The sequence below is a fragment of the Pteronotus mesoamericanus genome, unplaced genomic scaffold (assembly GCF_021234165.1).
Source record: "Pteronotus mesoamericanus isolate MK-2021 breed Mesoamerican mustached bat unplaced genomic scaffold, CSHL_Meso_final contig_164, whole genome shotgun sequence".
Classification (NCBI taxonomy): Eukaryota; Metazoa; Chordata; class Mammalia; order Chiroptera; family Mormoopidae; genus Pteronotus; species Pteronotus mesoamericanus.
Genome location: NW_026555065.1, coordinates 3527739 through 3549234, shown reverse-complemented (window position 1 = coordinate 3549234; position 21496 = coordinate 3527739). Strand labels below are relative to the sequence as shown.

The 21496-nt window shown below is 34.5% G+C and overlaps 1 protein-coding gene across 4 annotated transcripts in view; it reads right to left on the bottom strand.

Annotated features, from left to right (window-relative positions):
* The window catches only part of DENND4A (DENN domain containing 4A), a 111563-nt gene that overhangs the window by 35164 nt on the left and 54903 nt on the right, over positions 1–21496 (bottom strand). For all 4 annotated transcript variants that reach the window (XM_054565260.1, XM_054565261.1, XM_054565262.1 and 1 more), the window contains exons 9-15: positions 18448–18514; positions 17035–17093; positions 14971–15115; positions 14540–14715; positions 10951–11051; positions 8344–8562; positions 6013–6158 (exon numbers count right to left, since the gene is read on the bottom strand). In XM_054565260.1, the coding sequence (XP_054421235.1) occupies positions 6013–6158; positions 8344–8562; positions 10951–11051; positions 14540–14715; positions 14971–15115; positions 17035–17093; positions 18448–18514 (913 nt within the window). The remainder of the gene's footprint in view (positions 1–6012; positions 6159–8343; positions 8563–10950; positions 11052–14539; positions 14716–14970; positions 15116–17034; positions 17094–18447; positions 18515–21496) is intronic.

The window sequence follows — 21496 nt, the reverse complement described above, 5'->3', positions numbered from 1 at the left end:
CACCACTAGAAGTAGCCAGCCTACATTCACAGCTTGGCTTTGCCTGGGAATCTCCAAGCCCAGCACAAGTAGCAGCCATCTCAGATTGCTTTATAGCTCAAGCAGGGTGGCCCCAGGAGGAACACAGATGGGGACTGAGCTTGGCCTGCATCACTCAGAAAACTGCAGAGCCTGTGCATCCAGTGGACAGCTACTGACCGTGTCAGAGCACCATCACCCTACCCCTGCACGGCTGATTCTCCGCAAAGGGCAGATGTTGGTAGTCAGTGGTCATAGACTATCCTTGCACCTGAATGGTCTAGCTAAATCCCTCCCATTGATCTACAACAACAACAATCAAGGCTCAACTATACAAGAGGAGGGTGTACTTAGCCCACATGAAGGGCATGTCTTGAGCGCCCATCTTGGGTGATGGGGGAGGGTCCAGATGTCCTGCTACTGGACCCTGCAGGACATCTACTACATTAGGCCACGATACCATGACAGGAGTCATAGCAGCTCTGCCTAATACATAGAAACAAACACAGGGAGGCTGCCAAAATGAGGAGACAAAGAAACATGGCCCAAATGAAAGAACAGATCAAAACTCCAGCAAAAACGATAATGGAGATAAGCAATCTAACAGAGGTAGAGTTCAAAACACTGGTTATCAGGATATTCAAAGAACTCACTGAGTATGGCAACAACATAAAGGAAGAAATGAAGGTTACACTAAATGAAATAAAGAAAAATCTATAAGGAACCATCAGTGGAGGGGAGAAAGCCAGGATTCAAGTTAATGATTTGGAACATAAGGAAGAAATAAGCATTCAATCAGAACAGCAAAAAGAAAAGAATAATTAACAAAAAATGAGGATGGTATAAGGACTCTCTGGGACATCTCCAAATGTACCAATATCTGAATCATAGGTATGCCAGAAGAAGAGAAAGAGCAAGAAACTGAAAACTTATTTGAAAAAATAATGAAAGAAAACTTCCCTAATTTGGCGAAGGAAATAGACATACAAGTTCTGGAAGCACATAGAGTTACAAACAAGTTAGACCCAAAGAGGACCACACCAAGGCACATCATAATTAAAATGCTAAAGGTCAAAGACAGGAATCTTAAAAGCAGCAAGAAGAGAAAAGCAGAGAGTACCTACAAAGGAGTTTCCATAAGACTAAGAGCTCATTTCTCAAAAGAAACTTTGCAGGCAAGAAGGACTGGCAAGAAGCATTCAAAGTGATAAAAAGCAAGGACCAAGAGACTCAAGGTGTTGGACAAGTAAATGGAAGCTACACTAACCTCCTTCCAGGACCAATCTGGAATTACAACTAAATTATAGAAAAATCATCCTGAATAACTAACTGAACACTAGCTAGAGAGAAGCCTTATAACCATGGACAGATGGAAGAAACCATATCACTACAACATGACTGGTATGAAGTTCAGAGGAAGCACAGGAGGGCTGGCAGGGATCCTATAGGCCACAGCTGAAGTCCTGAAGTCCTGAAGTCATATTTCAGCAGCCAGGGGGTTTCCCCTGAGAAGTATGGGGTCTAAACCCCAAGCTGGACTCCTTGGCCTACATCACCAGAACTGGGAAAGGAGACCAAATAACATATGGTTGTGAAAAACAATGGGGTTTCTGTCTGCCAGGGAGAGACAGCTAGAGACTCAGAGAGCCTCTTAAAGGGCCAATGCACAAAATTCCGTTTGCAGCCACTCACCCTGGGCTCTGGCAAAGTGGACTAGAGACGCTTGAGGTGAGCCTGCGACTAGTGACTCTGGGGAGAGAGCTGAAGGAACAGCTGCCAGGATCCCCGTGCTGAGTCATTCTCCATACTGCAGGAGCTATCTTGCTCAGGCAGAGCAGACCCCTCCAAGAGGCATCAGCCTGAGGAGAACCAATAGTCCCACCCTGTGGTGCTTAAGCCCTGCAGCTGAGGAGTACAGGTAGAAGTCATTCACTGATTAACACTATGGAAAGCTTGCAGGCAGAAACAGATTGCTGGGAGCTCTGAGACTTCAGCTGACATGCCTCTGGGTCTGGGTGCTGGTAAAAGACGGCCTTAGTGTGCAGCCTCATTCTTTCTGCACGCATCGAGACCCAGAAGAGGGAGCCACACACTCTGGATCACTGATAGCTCCAAACAGGTTGCCCACGGCCAGTCACAGGCAGGGTTTGACTTAGGTGTTCATCATAGTCTCGTAGATCTACCCAATACATAGAAACACACACACACACACAGAAGCAGCCAAAAAGGAAAGACAAAGAAACAGACACCAAATGAAAGAATGAGCATTCTCTAGAAGAAGACCTAGGTGAAATGGAGGTAGGTATTTTATCAAATAGAGAATTTGAGTAATGATTATAAGGATACTCAATAGCATGAAAAAAGACATAGAAACCATAGAAAAGGACAAGTCAGAAATAAATAATAAAATACTGAAATAAATAATACACTAGAAGGAATAAACAGTATGTTAGATGAAGCAGAGGACCGAATCAGTGATTTGGAAGACAAGGGAGAAAAAAACACCCAGGCAGAACAGCAGAAAGAAAAAGAAATTTAAAAAATATCAGGAAAGCTTAAGAAACATTTTGGACAACATAGAGCATAACACGTCCATATTATGGGAATACCAGAAAGAAAAAAGAATGAACAAAATATAGAGAACCTATTTGAAGAAATGATGTCTGAAAAATTCCCTAACCTGGTGAAGGAAAAAGCCACACAATTCCAGGAAGCTCAGAGAGTCTCAAACAAGTTGGACCCAAAGAGGCCTACACCACACACATCATAATTAAAATGACAAGGCTTAAAGACAAGGAGAGAATCCTAAAAGCCACAAGAGAAAAGCAGGTAGTTACTTAGAAGGGGATCCAATTAGACTGTCATCTGATTTCTCCACAGAAACATTTCAGGCCAGGAGAGAGTAGTATGAATTATTCAAGGTGATGACAAACAAGGACCTACAACCAAGGCTACTTTACCCAGCAAGGCTACCATTTAAAATTGAAAGAGAAATAAAGAGCTTCCCAGACACGAAAAAGCTAAAGGAGTTTGTTCTCACCAACCACTACTGCAACAAATGTTAAAGGGTTTGCTTCAGGAAGAAGAAGAAGAAAAAGAGAAAGGAAAAAAAAAAAAACAACCAGAGGAAAATACTCTAACAATAAAAGAGCATTAAATACATATCTATTAATAATCACCTTAAATGTAAATGGCTTAAATGCTCCGACCAAAAGACATAGGGTCACTGAATGGACAAGAAAACAATACCCATATGAACACTGCCTCCAAGAGACCCACCCCAGATTGAAAGATACACACAAACTAAAAGTAAAGGGATGGGAAAAGATATTTCATGCAAATGGAAAGGAAAAAAAAGCTGGGGTAACTGTACTTATATCCAACAAAATAGACTTTAAAACCAAGACTACAGTAAGAGACAAAGAAGGACATTACGTACTAATAAAGGGAACAATCCAACAAGAAGATATAACCCTAAGGATGCTCAAGGAACTTAGTGAGTACCTCAGCAGCATAACAAAGGTCCGATCAGAAATGAGGGATACACTAATTAAAACAAAGAACAATTTACAGGGAAATAACAGTAGATTGGATGAAGCCAAGAATCAAATCAGTGACTTGGAACATAAGGAAACAAAAACCAACCAACCAGAGCAACCAGAAGAAAAAAGAATCCAAAAAAATTGAGAATAGTGTAAGCAGCCTCTGGGACAACTTCAAGAGGTCCAACATTCACATTATAGGGGTGCCAGAAGGAGAAGAGAAAGAGCAAGAAATTGGAAATCTGTTTGAAAAAAACAATGAAAGAAAACTTCCCTAATTTGGTGAAGGAAACATGCTTGCAAGTCCAAGATGCACAGAGAATCCCAAACAAGACAGATGCAAGGAGGCCCACTCCAAGACACATCATAATTAAAATGCCAAAGGTTAAAGAGAAAGAGAGTATCTTAAAAGCAGCAAGAGAAAAGAAGTTAGTTACCTCCAGGGGAATTCCCATCAGACTGTCAGCTGATTTCTCAAAAGAAACTTTGCAGGCTAGAAGGGATTGTTAAGAAATACTCAAAGTCATGAAAAGCAGGGACCTACAGCCAAGATTGCTCTACCCAGCAAAGCTATCATTTAGAACTGAAGGCGGATAAAGAGCTTCCCAGACAAGAAAAAACTAAAGGAGTTCCTCATCACCAAACCATTATTATATGAAATGTTAAAGGGACTTATTTAAGAAAAAGATCAAAACTAAACAATATATTGGTAATAAATATATATCTATTAACAAATGAATGTAAAAAACAAACTAAGCAAACATGAAGAACATAGAATCATGGATACAGAGAGCATTTTGATGGTTGCCAGATGGATGGGGGATGAGGGGGAATGGGTGAAGAGGTCAGGGGATTAAGAAGTACAAATAGGTAGTCACAGAATAGCCATGGGGATGTAAAAGACAATACAGGAAATGGAGTAGCCAAAGAAATACACATGACCCATGGACAGGAACAATGGTGTTGGGATTGCCTGGGGGAACGGGGGGTGCTGGGTGGAGTGGGGGAAAGGGAAAAATTGGGACAGCTGTAATAGCATAATCAATAAAATATAACTTTTTAAAAAGCTATGTAAAATCCCCAGACTCTTGATTGATATCTGTGTAGATTCAGTCACCTATTTTATTCAATGGGTTATAATCTGTTACTCAGTTTGATGTTGAAATCATCCCAGAGGTAGATATTGGGAGTCTCTTTAAACTGGCTTGTATTTCTGTGTATGTGTGTGTTGTTTTTATAAAAACATGTTTCTACCATTCTTGGGGCAATTTCTTGTTTTCTAGCATAAGCTATTTCAGGGCTTATTTGTACTTTTCTTGCCCTAGACTTGGGACCAACCATTTCTTCAAGAAGTCCTGACTCCTTTTAGTGGACAATGGTATTTAGGAGCCAAAATTTGTGCATTAGGTGTACTCACTGCTATTGGGGTATGGCTGCTCCCAGGTCCTCTTAGGGTACAGAGCTAGGGAATATGTGTGTGTGCGTGCACTTATATCTATACTTCTTTCTATATCTATCTATACATATTGAAAACTAATGATATTACATGAAACCTTCAATTCTACAGGGTTCATTCTGGTATTCTCCTTTCCCCTATTTGTAAATTCCTTCTCAGTCAGTGGGAAACTTCATTATCTTTAATATATTTATTTATTTTATCAATCCCCATATATAACATTCTCCCTTCTCCATCACTCCCTAACCCATGCATATGACTTCTTTACCCTAATTGGGCTCTGACAGCCCCTTCAAGAACAACCTCCCTGTCCTACCAAGCTGGCACCTCCCTCATCCAGATCAAATTCTGAAACCATATTTGATGTCTCGACCCAATGGCAACACTCTCCCTCACTTGTCTCTGACACCCCGTGCTAGGCTGTTTCTCCTACCATACCCCACTCAGGTTTTGATACTTCTCTCTGGGCCACTGTTCCCCAACCTCCTCTCCCTTCAGTATATACTCACCTTGCTCTATCCCACCTAATGATACAGAAGTGAAGGAAAAGGATAGGTTTCACACATGAATTTAAAATAGAATTAATTCACTTAATTTATGATACAACTCACTCCCAAATTGTAGTATTAGTTAGGTGGAATATTCATTATGTTCTATGCCTATATCTCAGCATGTGACAAACCATCTTAGAGAAAAAGGAGAGGTGAAATTCAGAATGCTCAAGTTAGAGGTCTACAGGCTTGAACAAAACTCCTGTAGTCTGACTGCTAAAATAAAACTCACATTAAAATCCTGCAAGAAATGCCCAAGAGGTTGTTGTGTTCTGTAATGTCTGGTAAGCCACCTGAACTTTCATAATGAAGGGTCAACGATGAAATGAATTTAATTTAAATTTTGTTAAAAGCTAGTAAAAGTTATAAATAGAAACTATAATTCCTAACATTTACAACAGTCACACAAAATAAGTTAGAGCACTGTAGACAAACTATTACTTACTTTATCTACACAATCATCAAAAAATGCCAGGCTTGCATCTTTATCACTGACAAAAGAACATTCCTCAATGAAGCGAATAAACATTTGTGTTTTGGTCATCATATTGTAGAATTTTTGATGTGATCGGTCCCGGCTTCTTAAGAAAGCTGTTCAACATAAATTTCCAATGTCAGAATATATAATATCATTTACAGACACAGAATTTTCAAGCTAGAAGGAATCCGATCAACCAAGTCATCTATACCCCACCATTTTGCCGAGAAAGAAACTAAGACCATGAAAGGGGAAGCAACCCGACAAAGATAGCAAAAGGAAAGAAACTTGAATCCAGATATTTTAAATCCTCATCCAGAATTGTCTCTGTTGCCTCCTCACTACTTTGAAGACTAGGTATAAACTAGAAAATGTGAAAGCATTTTAAAATTTCTATTTTTCCCCTTTACGCATTGCATGCTATGCACATGTGGCTCATGCTCTCTTTCTCTATACATATGTGGCTTTTTCAAAACAGCAGTTACAACATTCCGGATTTCACACTCACTATACTTATTTACACAACACTTGGGTTTCTTTGGGGTCCATGAACTCAGACTCTTCCCAGCCTCAGGGTCTTTGCATAAACTGTTCTCTCCGCCTAAAACACTCTTCTGTTTTCCCTTTGACTGGCTAATTTCTACTTCTTTTGATCATGGCTCAGATGTGAATTCCTCACAAGGGCCTTCTGTTATCTAAAGTTGTGAACTGAAGTGTTCATTCATATTTTCAAATTGCTTATCTTCTGGACTATAAGCTTCATGGGAAAAATGATCATGTCTCCCTCCCTCCCTTCCTTCCTCCCTCCTTCCTTCCCTTTCTTTCTTTGTTGTGACCATGTACCTTTTGTATAACACTATATACCCAATGCCTATCATTTGGAGGCACTCAATACATGTTATTCAATGAATTTCTCTCTCTTTTTTTATCCTCATCCAAGGACATTTTGTTATTGCTTTTAGAGAGAGGGGAAGGGAGGGAGAGACACATTGATGTGAGATAAACATTGACTGGTTGCCTCCCATACATACCCTGACCAGGGACTGAATATGCAACCTAGATATGTGCCCTGATCAGGAACTGAACCCACAAATTTTGGTTACAGGATGACATTCCAAACAACTGAGCCACACTGGCCAGGGCATGAATTTCTCTTTTAAATGTTAAATACTACAAAAGAAAGTAAATACATATTATGACACAAAACGCATTCCAGGGCTTCGTGGCATAGAGAAAAAAATAATACTTGTAAAGCATACTGAAGTAAAACAAATGAGGCTGCTCAAGTCTGGAGGTGACCATTCTGGGCTACTTGACATGCCAACATTGTCTGGCTGTCCTGAATGCTAAAAGAGTCAATATCAACACACCTGTGCCAGAAGTGCAAGAATACATGTTTAGAAATCTCTGTACTTTTCAAAGGGTTCCTTATGCATACTTTGCCAAAGGGATCATATTGAATGTGCCTGAGAAATAACTAGTCCTATGTAAGTGGATTATTAACACAGTTATTATTAAGAAAATAGGTATACAACGAGGTCTGTCCAGAAAAAAGTCCAGCCATTGTTAATATAACAAGAATGGTTTGTGCGGCACTGATATAACCTGCCAGCCAAAGAGAGTTGACTGGAATGCACTTGAGGAAACAATGACAATGTCACTGTACAAGTAGTCAGGGGGGTGGTAGACACTGTTGAGTGAGTATGTGTATTGTGTGGTCATTGCATACAAAATGACTGAGTGAGCAGAACAATGAATTTGCATCAGATTTTTTGTTAAGCTTGAATATTCCCCTGTGGAAACCATTCTGATGATTCCAAAGTCAGCAGCTATGGGCACCTGGTGATTGGCAGTTTCATCGAGACAATGCTCCTGCTCATGCATCATGTCCCATGCAGCATTTCACCCAGGTGACTCAGTCCCTCCGACAGCCTAGATTTGGTGCCCTGAAGCTTCTGGCTTTTCCCAAAACTAAAATTACCTTTGAAAGGGAAGAGATTTCAGACCATTGATGAGATTCAGGAAAATATGATGGGGCAGCTGACGGTGATTGGGGGAACTGTGTGAGGCCCCAAGGTTTCTACTTTGAAGGGGGCTGAGGTGTCATGTCCTATGTACAATGTTTCTTGTATCTTGTAACTTCTTCAATAAATGTCTCTTTTTCATATTATATTGCTGGATACTTTCTGGACAGACCTCATATATTTCTGATAAATATGAGCTATTAACCCAGAAAGCAATGAAATCATCAGATGAAGCACAATAATATGACAGCTGTAAAATGATGCAATCACTCACCTTGTAGGGCAAAAAGAGAGCTTGCATCTGTGGCTGTCTCAGATGGGGCTCCTGTTATTGGTCTTAAGTATGATCTATAACCTTTTAAAATGGAAGCCATGAAATACAAAAATGCTTCTTGGATTTCCAAATCTATCATGTGCAACCTCTTTCCAGAATTAAAATCATAGTCATTCATTGCTAAGTCCATTAGTCCATCATCTCTTGGTCTCTGCTGCACTGTGAAGAGATGTAGTGTTAGTGTTTTCTTCAAATTGTTAAAACTAATGTTCATAATTGTATCAATATAAATTTTTTGTATATATAAGTGAAGTCATTATGCTGTATACCTTAAACTTATACAGTTCCGTATGTCAATTATATCTCAATAAAATTTTAAAAACTTTGTTATGTTTTCAAAAGGGCTCAACATACCTCAACCTTTGTTTATATAATTTCTTAATACATAAGTCCTAACAAAGCTTGCCTTACCATTTTTTATGCTCTGCTGAGTATATTTTACCCAAATTAAACAAAATGACCGCAGTTTATCTGAATACCATCAGAAAAAATGTTCATTTCTGAAATAACTATATGTAGATTAATAAACGAAGATCATAACAATAGTCCTTCCTTTTCCTTTTTCTAAAAAAAGAGGAACACTCTGGGATTAAAATGTGAAAATCAACTCTTACTCCTCCTGAAGAATTAAATGCTAAAGCCATTAGGTAGTAAAAGAATAACTATAGTAGACAAAGAACCTGGTAGATACCACCTAACCAAGTGATCAAAGTGAACACATTCATCTATAATGGAACAAATTGATATAGTGCTCAGTCTGATAAGGATGCTATGAAAGGAACGAAGTGTCACTCCTGCAATATTCTTGTCAAGGATGCATGATCTACCTTTATCATGAGGACATTCAAACAAACCCACATCATGGACAATTCTACAATAGTATCATCTTCAAAAGCGTCAAGAAAATGAACCCAAAAATGAGGAACTGTTTAGAGAAAAGGATATGAAAGAGACTTGAAACTAAATACAACATCTGATGTGGAAATGGATTCTTTTGCTATAAAGACCATTATTATAGTAACTAGCAAAACGTGAATGTAGTCTGAAGGATGGCAGTAATGCTGAATGTTAAATTTCTTGATTTTCATGGTTGTGTTGTAATGATGTAGGGGAATGTACTTGTTGGTAGGAAATACATTCCATTTGGAGGTGATGGGGCATCTATTCTCAAAGGGTCAGAAGAAAAAAGTTTGTGATTGCTAGAAAATTTTAAAAGTTTTTAAAATATGAGGAACAGTGAATAATCTGAGTTTTTTGGAGTTCTTATTGTCTAAAAAAGTAAAAGTATTGGAAAGAATATGGGCATTGGAACATAGGCATACATTTTAAACATTAGTTTCAACTATATGACCTCTAAGAAGCTACTTTACCTCTCTCAACCTATTATCCTCATCTCATAGTGGCAAAGATAAAAGAATGTATGTGGATGTGCTCCAAAGCTTTAAAGTATTACACAATCCTCAACTGTTAGTATTGTTTAGAAGTTTGTAGTTTTAAGCTTTAAGATTCTGCACTTCAATTGAGCTAGATGGGCTACTTCACTAATTTTATTTAAATACAAAAGCTGCAGGACTTCTCAGCTATTTAAAAGAAGTGCATGCACTTTTAGAAAGCAACGAACAAGGTAGCTTAAATAAAATTCCATAATAATTTACTTGTTCTATAAGATAAAATTTAATCATTTGATACCTTTTAAAAAAATATCCCAGTATTTTTGAGCCACTTCCAAATTATCTACCTATGGTGAAGTTTACTTTGTAAACATTGTCTTTCTTGTCTACTTCCAAGTATATTACAGACACCTTGAACTCTCAAGGATGTAAGTCACCTCCTATGTTTATATTCACGTAATACATAAATGAGAACCTCAAATATCACTACACAATTATTGACCATTTTTCATACAATAAGTATTAAATTATGGGCCCTGAATGGACAGTTGTTATAAAATATCAAGAGGATTAGATAAACAAAGATTTAATTCTTAGTAATTCTGAATCACTGTCAAAATACTCTTACATAAGCTTTTTTACTCAACTATTCCATATCCCAATCAATTTTCATTTTGATTAATTTCCTAATGTTCTCAGCAACATTAAGGAAATTATTTGAGGTAAGCACAGTATTAAGATCCCCTGAAGGTGAAAAGCTTATGACATAGCTCTCGCCCCATTGGAAATAAGCCTTTTCTAATGTAATTTAAACCATCTGTATTAGATTTTCAAAACTGACTTTCTATTCCATTTATGAAGTATACAAGTAGAAATGCTTATTTTTTCCTCATATTTCAATAATGGTAAAATTAAACAACCGCCTTAAACTCTTTTTGAATTTTATTACTCTAAAATGGTTCTATAAAAATGTGGTATCAAAAATAAATTTTATAAATCTCCCATTCATCCTCTAACAAATTTTGCATTAGTCCTCATTGGCCTTTAAGATTGTAAAAACATTTTCCTTTAGATAAACATTATCCTTTTACAAGGCAAAGTAATTGGAGTCCTCTTCTCAGATTAAATCACTTCTTTAATTAAGTTGGACACTTACATTTTGCCAATTGCTGGTGCAAATTATTCAGTGTGTTCATCAGATTTTTACAAGGTTTCTTTGGAAGTATCTTCCAGGCTACATTTTTCTTGTCACCAGTTCTGAGATTAAATGGCAAAAATAATATATTTGTTAGATGGACCTTTTTAGGGGAGGAAAAGGGGGAAGTATATACTTGATATATATTAGGAAAAATAGAAAACACATTAAACAAAAAAATAAAACACTTAAAAATATTCTAGTTAACAGGGGGAAAATATTACCGGGGTAAATTGGGATGTTGAATGTTTAAAAATTAATTTATATAAGGGTGAAACCTTGCATTAAAATATAGATTTGTAATTATGTTGATACGGAGTACATTCTACTTGTATTGGAATCATGCTAATCACTACCAAACTTAATGTGGTGGTCATTACTCTTAAATTCCATTTAAGATTCTTTAGATACCTAAATATTGGGAAAATCCTACTATGTGGATTTTTTCCTTGTTATAGACTCTAAGAGCACTGTAGAAAATTTTCAATGAGCTTATCAAAATACTTTGGTATATTTAAATACTGTTTCTTAGTTTCCTAAAAGTAGAATTTATTTTTGTTTCTTTCAGAAAACAAATAATCTATATTAAATTAATTGAATAAACTACAAAAATCCAAAATACTTTTATAACCACAAAAGAGGACATGTGCTTGAAAGTGGTATCTTTCTATGACAAAATTCTATAATCTCGTTTAGTACAATTATGACAACACAGTTTTTCTTTAAACTACATATGGGGTAGGAGAAGAAAAGAGTATGGTGATAAAACATGATAAAGGTTCTGGACTTAACTATAGCTTTGCTTATTCCACTCTTTATTAAATCTTTTTTTCTATTTCTACAGCAATGAATACTCATTTTAGAAAACATGAAAAATGTACAGAAAAGGAGAAGAAAAGTAAATCATTCACATTCTGACCACCAAAGATAACAACATAGCACAGGTATGTAGTGAAACTTGATAAACCTTTTTTTTCAATGTTCCCTAAACTTGCTACAGAAAAAAAGGGCAAATATCACTTTGAAAAACTAAAAAAAGAAAAAGAGTAGATGGGAAACCTTAAGCTGACAGGGAACAACTGACTTGGAATCTACCCTATCTTTTGTCCTGTGAAGGTTTTATTTCATTTATAATGTGACCAGGAGCATGGAATCCTACTTTACAGTGAGAACATAGAAATACTATTTACATTATTTTCATGATAAAACTTTGCAACACAGCATTCCCAACTGTGCTTTACTCACTGTATGTATGCCTGTCTTGCTACACTAGATTATGAGCAACTTAAGAAAAGGGAGTGTTAATTGGTTTGTCTTTTTACTCCCATAGCCTAGCAAAAAAAGGTATTCAAGATAATTCTGTAGCAATAATGAATGAAAAATATCTTATCATTTCATTACATCTAATCATTTATTCAAGTCATTAATTTCCTTCTCTTACCCTTGATATCTTCACTTTACAACCTGTCTGAGAAGGACAGTTTTATTTAGTACCTGAGTTTGGATCTATGATAGCCTCCCACATTTTTATTTGTGGTAGCATCATTTACAAGATTACTATTACACAAATAGCCAATAAATAGTGGCAAATGTATTAGTTTGGAGTCAGACAGTGATGGTTTCAAAATCCAGTTCTGGCAGTATAAATTACGTGGCTTTTAACAGATGAAAAATCTAAGCTTTGTTTCTCTTATCTGTCACAGGCAGAGAATAATATGAGGTAACTTAGGTTATGCATAATAGCTTAATGCCTACCACATACTAGATACTAGTTTCCCTTTCTACAGAAATTTCTTGGCATTCCTGTATTGTATGTATCTAAGAATCAGAGAGGGAAAAAGAAAACCAAAAACCTCATATTCAGAATTTGCTTTTCTTTCAAATTTCAGGTTGAGGCTCCAGAAATTCTGGATGAAGGAAAGTAGGAAGTTGTTAGTTTACTAGTTTAGTCCTTTCATAGGTTTGTAAAGATGGTAATATCAAGAAGAAAGAATACTGATGAGTGCAAATGACCCATGTTTCTTTGATCCTTTAACTCATTAGTGATCAAAACAGAAAGATAAATAATTAAAAATGCTTTTAATAAATTGAGGGAAAGAACAAAAAGAGGAAAATATAATTTATTACCATAATAAACACAGTATATACGAATTTACCACTCTTCAATTTTTAAAAACTGTCATGTGACATTAACAATTGGCAAGGAAAAAGATACTACTTTAATATTTAAAGAATTAAATATTCCTGGTAAAGAATCTTCAACTCTATTGATCCCACATACAAAATGGCTTTTACGCACAAAGTACATCCCACATTTTCTTGATTAGGCTTTCTCTGGATAAAAGCTTTTTGACAGCATACATGCTTTATAATAGAAAATTATGTTTTTGCTAAACTCTTCTGATGATTTAGGTATCTGAGGTTTTGACATACAACAAAACTAGAATTAATGTAAGATTTCAGAATTAAATCAGAAGGCTTTAATAAAACACATGCATATTTAAAAATGAAGAAAAATCTATTTCCCATATACATATTTAAGTTGTGAAAGGCATACTAGCCTTTGGGCTTTACTGGTAGACTAACTTGTACTTATTTTAAGTATGTCCTGTGGGTTCAATGTGGCCACTGCATCAATTTCCTCTTCCTTGAACAGCATAAGTTGGATCCCTTATTTTTAAGGGATACAAGAAAAATATTTAATTATAAAAAAGCTATAAATAGCCCTGGCTGGGTGGCTCTTTGGTTGGAGCATTGTCCCTTACACCAAAAGGGTGTGGGTTTGACTCCTGGTCTGGGCGTGCACAGGAGGCAAAGAATTGATGTTTCTCTCTTTCATCGATGCTTCTCTCTTCTCTCTTTTCTCTTCCTTGCTCCTTCCCACTACTTCCCTCCCCCTGTCCCTCTCTCTCCCCCTCTCCCTCTCTTTCTCAAGTCGATAAATATATCCTTGGATAAGGATTGACAAAAAAAGCTATGAATATATAGTTCCAGTAGTACAACTTAAATATTATTTCAGTAAAAAAGGGAAATTTATAAAATCCTTACACTCCTAGGGTATCAAAGTAAAACAATTATGAATAAAAGTTACTTAAAATTTTAAAATATTACATCAATTTTGCTATGAAGAATGAGTATTCTAATAGTATTATACTACATTAGAAATAGAATTGAAATATTAATCAAGGAATAATTTTTCAATTCAATTTGTGTTTCACCCATATTCATCTGACTAAAGGGAAATAAACTTTTTCTAATCTCATTTCCCTTCTGCTAAATTTCTTGGTAAGCATAAGATTATAATGTTTCTTAAATATTTAAAAAGCTAAGGATGAAAGGTACATTTTTTTTCCAATAAAACTTTCTCCAATGCCCTAAATCTATCCCGTTGAAGTATAATAAGAGCTGATTCAAAGATGGTAATAATTCCAAACACAAAAACAATATATCTAAAGGAAAATTCTAATAAGCATTCATAAAATAAACAATTGCATACATACATACATTATGAAGTAAATTATTGGGTAAAGACTCACTAAAATGTACTTACTGAGAAATGGTATTGGTATCTAGGTCAACACAACTAACATCTGGTGGAGGGTCATAGAGATCAAAGTATCTTGAATCAATTCCTACTATGAATGGACATGGTGCACTCAAGACATCAGCTAAAGCCAGTGGGCAGAGAGGAACATATGGGCATGGCCAGTGGAAAGGAAATATCATCTTGGATAAACAAAAGATAGAATATTTAGCTGTTTGACATTGACACATAATTTATCAGCATGCACACAAAAAAAAGTTTTTTAAATATTTATACCTAAATTCTAATGCTTGCAAATGAATTAATTACAACTAGTGTCACTGCTCAGAAAATTTAAATTGTTTTCACAGCATAAAAATTCATTCACTCTGAATTTTAGTTAAGCATTGAAAAGCTTTAAATTATATATTTTCACAATAAGAAGCTGTGATACTTACAGACACTAATGCTTCTGTCACACTAGTAAGCACAGAAGGCCGTAAGGAATGGATGAGAATCTTATGTTCTGTTACTGCAAACACCAGCAGTGTCACAGCGTTTTCAGGGCCTAAATTCTGAAGTAGTGTTGAAAACTTGCCACCACTGTCAATTCAAACAAAAATATGTAATTAATAAAATAAAGATCCAATAATCTCATTACCCCCCAAAAATAAGAAAAAAAGCTCATCACGAGGGTAGAATCTGTATTGTATATTCAACTTTAAATGTGACGGCTGATCTTATGTAGAGAAAATACTTCATTGAAAACACATGATGAAAAAAATGACATTTTATGAGGTTCCAAAATCATTAAATTCTTCTGCATTGTATTCAATATAGAAAATAAAAAGCCATCTGCTTTATTTTACATAGAAAGATCTACCATGTTGATAATGTCCAAATAAAGAATTTAATTTATAAGAGAGATTATTTGATTGAAAACAAATCCTTTAATGAAAGTTTTGGCTCATCTCCCACTGTAATAATCAGAAAAACAACATGACTTACAGGCCCCTCTCTCTTAAAGTAAAACATATTAAAATGTAGATTTATGAATAGATAATATTTCATATCATAATGATAACAGTAATATGAAATCAAGAGCTACCGAGTGATGATATATACATACAAAGCAAATTCACAGCCAAAACTTAGACATTCTGTATAGTAACAAAATACTGGGTTGAGAAAGTAAATAATCCAATAAGCCAACCAGTATTTTGTCTGTAAAATGCTAAATAACTGGCTTCACTGAATTAATATTTTTTAATAGGGCAAAACTAGTATAAAAGTCTCTTGAAGAAATGAAAACATAGGTCAAAAAAAACCCTTGGGTATGTTCATAGCACCATTATTCATAGTAGTCAAAACGTCCATCAACGGATGAATGGATAAATAAAATGTAGTATATTCATATACTGAAATATTTGTTGTAAATAAACAGAAATGAAGTACTAATACACACTACAACATGGATGAACCTTGGCAACATTATGCTAAGTGAAAACAGCTAAAAACAAAAGGCCAAATGTTATATGATTCCATTTATACGAAATGTTCAGAATAGGCAAATCTTTAGAGACAGAAAGCAGATTGTTGCCAAGGGCTGGGGAGGGTTGGGGAGGTGTGTGTGTTTGTATGTGTAGGGATGGGAAAAATAGGGAAGATTATCTGCTAAAGCATATAAGGTTTATTTTTTGAGAGATGAAAATGTTCTAAACTTGATTACAGTGATAGCTGCATAACTCTGTGATTGTACCAGTGAATTGTACAATTTAATTGGGGGAACTGTCTGGTATGTAAATTATATACCGATAAAGCTGTTAACAAAAAAAAAAAAGTTTTTGGGTAATTTAGAATCCTTTCTACATAGTCTTAGTACTTCTAGTTTATTTTTGGCTTTAACAAAGGTTAAGAAAACACTAGTCACTCTGGGCAGGGACCTAGTGATGAAATAACCTGCAATTCTTACAAAATTAATGTCATAGATGGCATACCTAGTCTCCCTTAGGTATGTGCTACAAAATAGCTTAAGTATACTGTAACTATTTCTCTCCTAGAAAAATTATATACAGCTAAACTTCAAGAAATGATACCACAGAAAAAACATATTTCATCATTTCTCTGAACTTTTAAGGTGATGAAATGCATTGTTCTACCCCATTGTTTAATATTTATCTTTTGAGGTTAAATTGAAACTTAATTGCATTTGAATGTTCTACAGAGGATATTTAAAGCTAAAAATAATTGTTTTCATAATCTACATATATATGTTTCTATTTATATAACAGTACTTGATAACAAATGGATACACAAAATACCAAACAGTACTGTAAAACTCTTTTTTTTAAAGAACATTACTCTAAATATCAAGTAAATGGAATTCAGATAAGAAACAGTGAAATGAGAAGTACTTCCATCAACATTTGAAATGTTATCTAGGAAAGAGAGAAAATATTTGAATGTTACTTTAACTCACACTAGATTTAGAGAAACATAAAAAGAAATGAAATTTTACTTGCCTTAGGGGAAGAGGAGAAGAAACAGGCTGACTGAGAATCAGATTATCATGTGGTGATAGCTGGAAGAAGATTTATAATAAAGTATTTGAAATACAAACTTTGAAATACCTCTTTGGTAAAAACATATAGACTAATGATGATGAAGTTTGAATATATTCATTCATCAGTATAACATAACCAAATACTAAGATCCTGAAAAGTATGTCCTGATCATTGACCTCTTCTGATTACTAACTCTTCTGTCCTAAATTCTCTACCTTTTCTTCTGTTCCTCAATGTTTTCCTGACACCATTTTAACACATCTGTCTCAAGAGACTTAAATTATTCATTTAATAGCATAAAATCAGAGTTATCAATCCTATGGCCTCCAGGGCAAATGCACAGGCCAATTGTGTTTATATTAGGTTTAATCAGAACTCATCATTTACATATTACCTCTAGCTGCTTCTGTGCAGTAACAGCAGAGCTGAGTAGTTTCAATAGAGATGGTATGGCCTATAAACACCAAAATATTTAATGTTTGGTCCTCAACAGAAAAAAATTTGCGAACTTCTGCTATAAAACAAATCTTTTATGTGTATTCAGACTGAGTGTGCTATATATATTCTGGCACTAAATATCAAGAAGTAAGGCAGGGATGATATAGAAATATGCAGACTGATTATAAAACTTATCAAATGATACTCTTCTAGACATTTTATCTGTATCAATATAATAATGCAATTATTTTTCCACATTTTCAAACTTATGCAGATTTTCAAAAATTTGTATCTATTTGCTAAATGACTTCTAATTTTGAATAATACCCCATTAACTGTTACGTATTTACCTGTGATAAATATATAACATAGTGATATTACATGAAAATATTGTCTTCTATAAATCACTTCATAAATGATGATTAAACAAGCAGAAACTTAAACATCAAGCGTAAAAGCAGAAAAAATATGAACAAAAGAGGAAAGATACAACCAACTGGGAAGAGTGATGGGGAAAATAATTTATATTCATTTTAAACTTCCTCAAAGTTATGAATGTTCCTTCCTGCAATACATGAAAACACACAAGTTTTACTTCTATATTTTCTCATATACTTAACTTAGGGAATAAATGCCAAAGCCACAGAGAAACATTCAAATACCTAGAACAAATTTAAGGAAAGAAGTTCCTTTTTGTGTTCAAAATGTCTACTGCCTCCTACTTCTTTAACTCTGCAATTTTTTTTTTTATTTAAGGAGAAAAATTAGTCATCTGAGAGGCAGTTAACAAGATAATAAGGGTCTATGAAATAGCATCTTGTTCTCTTGATCTCATTTGATTTTTCTTTCCCCCTTTAAAACTGTTACTCTTATGTTGCATGTTGACAGAGCCAATATTCATTGAACAGAACACTTATATCAAGAAAATCTTACCTGAACTAAAATTCGTGGTCTCTGAGGAGATGGAAAGGGAACTTTGTGCATAAAATGAGAAATATGCCTTAAAAACAAACAACAAAAACCCAATTGATTCCAAAGTGAGTACAATATGCTAAAAAGGTCAGTACAATATGCTAAAATGTCTCTACAACTCCAAGTTAGGTCAAAAGCTTTTTGACCTGTAATTCCTAAATCCCTGCTACTATAAAAACAAGTGAAACAACCAAATATCATTTGTCCCATTAAAGCTGCTTCTACCTAAATTCAATCACTTATCATATTAATAGTTATTCACATTCAACAATGTGTAAGTTGAATGTTTATGTTATCTCAAAAGGCATTTTAACTTTTACCTCTCCCTAAGTAGACAATATACAGCATATCAGAGATGTGGACATTAACACAGAAACTAATTCATGCATTTGTAATATACTTTTTAGTCAACTGCTCATATTTTAAAAGTGAAACACCATTTGGAGTGCTCCAAAAATTCAAACAGTTTGTTTCTAAAACAAACAATATACAGAAAACACCCTGTTTTGTTGAGCTTAGTTTTACTGCACTTTATAGATGTTATTTTTTTTACAAACTAAATGTAAGACCCTCCACCAGCAAAAAGATTAAAACTCACTTTATTGCAATACTTGCTTTATTACAGTGGTCTGAAATGGCACTTGCAATACCTCTGAGGTATCCCTGTACTTTCTATTAACAATAGGTTAAAAGTTCTATTGCTGATTTTATCGGTTTTTTTCCCCCAGAAGAAAATGGATAAAAAGCTAGATTGATGTGTTTTGTTTTGAACACTATGGAAAAGAAAAAAGACAACAATAGTGAAAATCCTTTCTTTCTTTTTTTTAGGAAAAAGTTATTTTATTTCTGCATTACTTTTCTTTTAAACATTATTTCAAAATCATTTTGGTTTCAGAGCTAATTTCAACTGGATAAAGAACATTAGAAGTTTATTAATTTTACAAACATGTTTTGACTTCATGCTATATATAAGACACTGCCAGACATTATGGGAATTATTTAAAAGGCATATACTACTACCACTTCATACCATGAGGCTAGTTGTAAACTAAGAATAAAAGATAAGGGGAATGAGTTACAGAGGACACACATTTGCTTGAATTATCTAAAATATTTATAAAATATTGTATTATAAAATACAAGCAGAAAACAAAGTGTGATCCATGAAAATCTGAAGATCTCCAAGATCCATTCATGGAGGATCTGCAAGGTCAAAAACTATTTTTATAATAAGATTTCATTCGCCTTTTCCACTGTGTTGATCACTGCACTGATGGTGCAAAAGCTTTGTGGCCAAAACTGCTGGCATCTCACTATGAATCAAGGCACCATACTGTATTCGCAGTAATTGTATTCAGTTTCACTTAAGAATGTCTTTCATGAAGGAATAAATATTATTAATTTTATTAAATTTTGACCCTGCAGTGTACATTTTAAAAAATAATCTATGTGATGGAAGGGGAAGCCTGCATAAAGCACTTCTGCTATGCGCAGCAGTATGATGGCTGTCTTGAAGAAAAGCACCTGTACAATTAGTCCACAGCAACATCTGGTCCATGCTGAAATGTCCTTAATATTTAGATCTGTGAAAAATGTCCAAAAGCATATTTGGTACATGACAAATTTTCCCTGATATTTGGTCGTGTCAAAATGTCTATGCCCATAACATTATTTATACTTTTGGTTTACAGGATTAATACATAAAAAAACTATCAAATTTTATTGATCCAGTAATTGTATTGTGGTTAGATTGCCAATAATAACCATTTTCACCTCAATAACCTAGCTGGCAGTGGCACATGGGGTTAGGTAGTTGGGTCAGTATGGACAGAACGTCTCCATGGATGCTTTGAACAGGACCAATGTCTGCTAATCCTTACAATAAACTCCACTTGTCAAGTCTGAGTGCAGTGACAAAAAAGAAAATCCACAAGTTTCTGAAAACACTATTCAAATGCCTTTTCCACTTACTTATCTGTGTGAGGCTAGGTTTATATACTTCAACCCTAACAACATATTGGAACAGATTAAATACAGAAGCGCATATGAGAACCTACCTGTGTTCAATTAATCAAGACATTAGATTTGTAAAAATGTAAAACAATGTCATTCTTCTCACTAGGTTTCTTTTTGTTTTGGAAAACAGTTGTTTTTTTTTTTTTTTAAAGATACTTATGTTAACATGTAACAGGTTTATTGTTTTTAAAAATAAAATATTTTTAAAGTTCCCAGTTTTAATTTCTCTTATAGTAAGTATCAATGAATATAACATATTTTTTAAAAAGTTCTTTTGGGGTCCTTGGTTTTTAAGAGTATACAGGGGTCCTGAAACCAAAAAATTTGAGACCTGCTGTATCCGATCCTGAGAATATAAAAATGCCAGGGAAAATTAAAGAGTATTTCTGTACACTAGATAATTCTATCCCTTTCCAATTGTCTTTAGAGTCAGAGAATTCTGCCTAGGAATACAAAATAGCCTTAAGTGATAGATGGTATAAAATAAACAACAGTTGGACAATGGAGATATTTATATCTCATTTGCATCAGCTCTTACTGCATGAAACATTATTCAGTTTTAATGACCTTAAAGTAAATCACTAAAATTTTAGAAAGAATAAAGAATGCACTTATCTAATTTTTCCTGTAAATTCATGACAGCTGAACATAGTAAGAAATATTTTTAAAGGCTCATAATAAACTCAAATTATATGTAATATAAAATTACAAAACTATTTTCATAATTCCAATTAGAATCTCCAAATTTCACAAGAACATTAAAAAATGAATGTTCTAACACTTAATTCTGTTAGAGATAAATTTATTTAAAATAATATGACTGTAAAAGTATAATAGAGAAATATTTCTGATTGAAAAAAACATTATTTTTTTCAAATAACTCCTGACAAATCTAGTTTCCATATAAAATTTACCACTGCAATTAAATTACCAGTACAAATATACCACATATGATGGAAAGATCTACCAAATTTTGAACCAGGAAGGTTTCTAA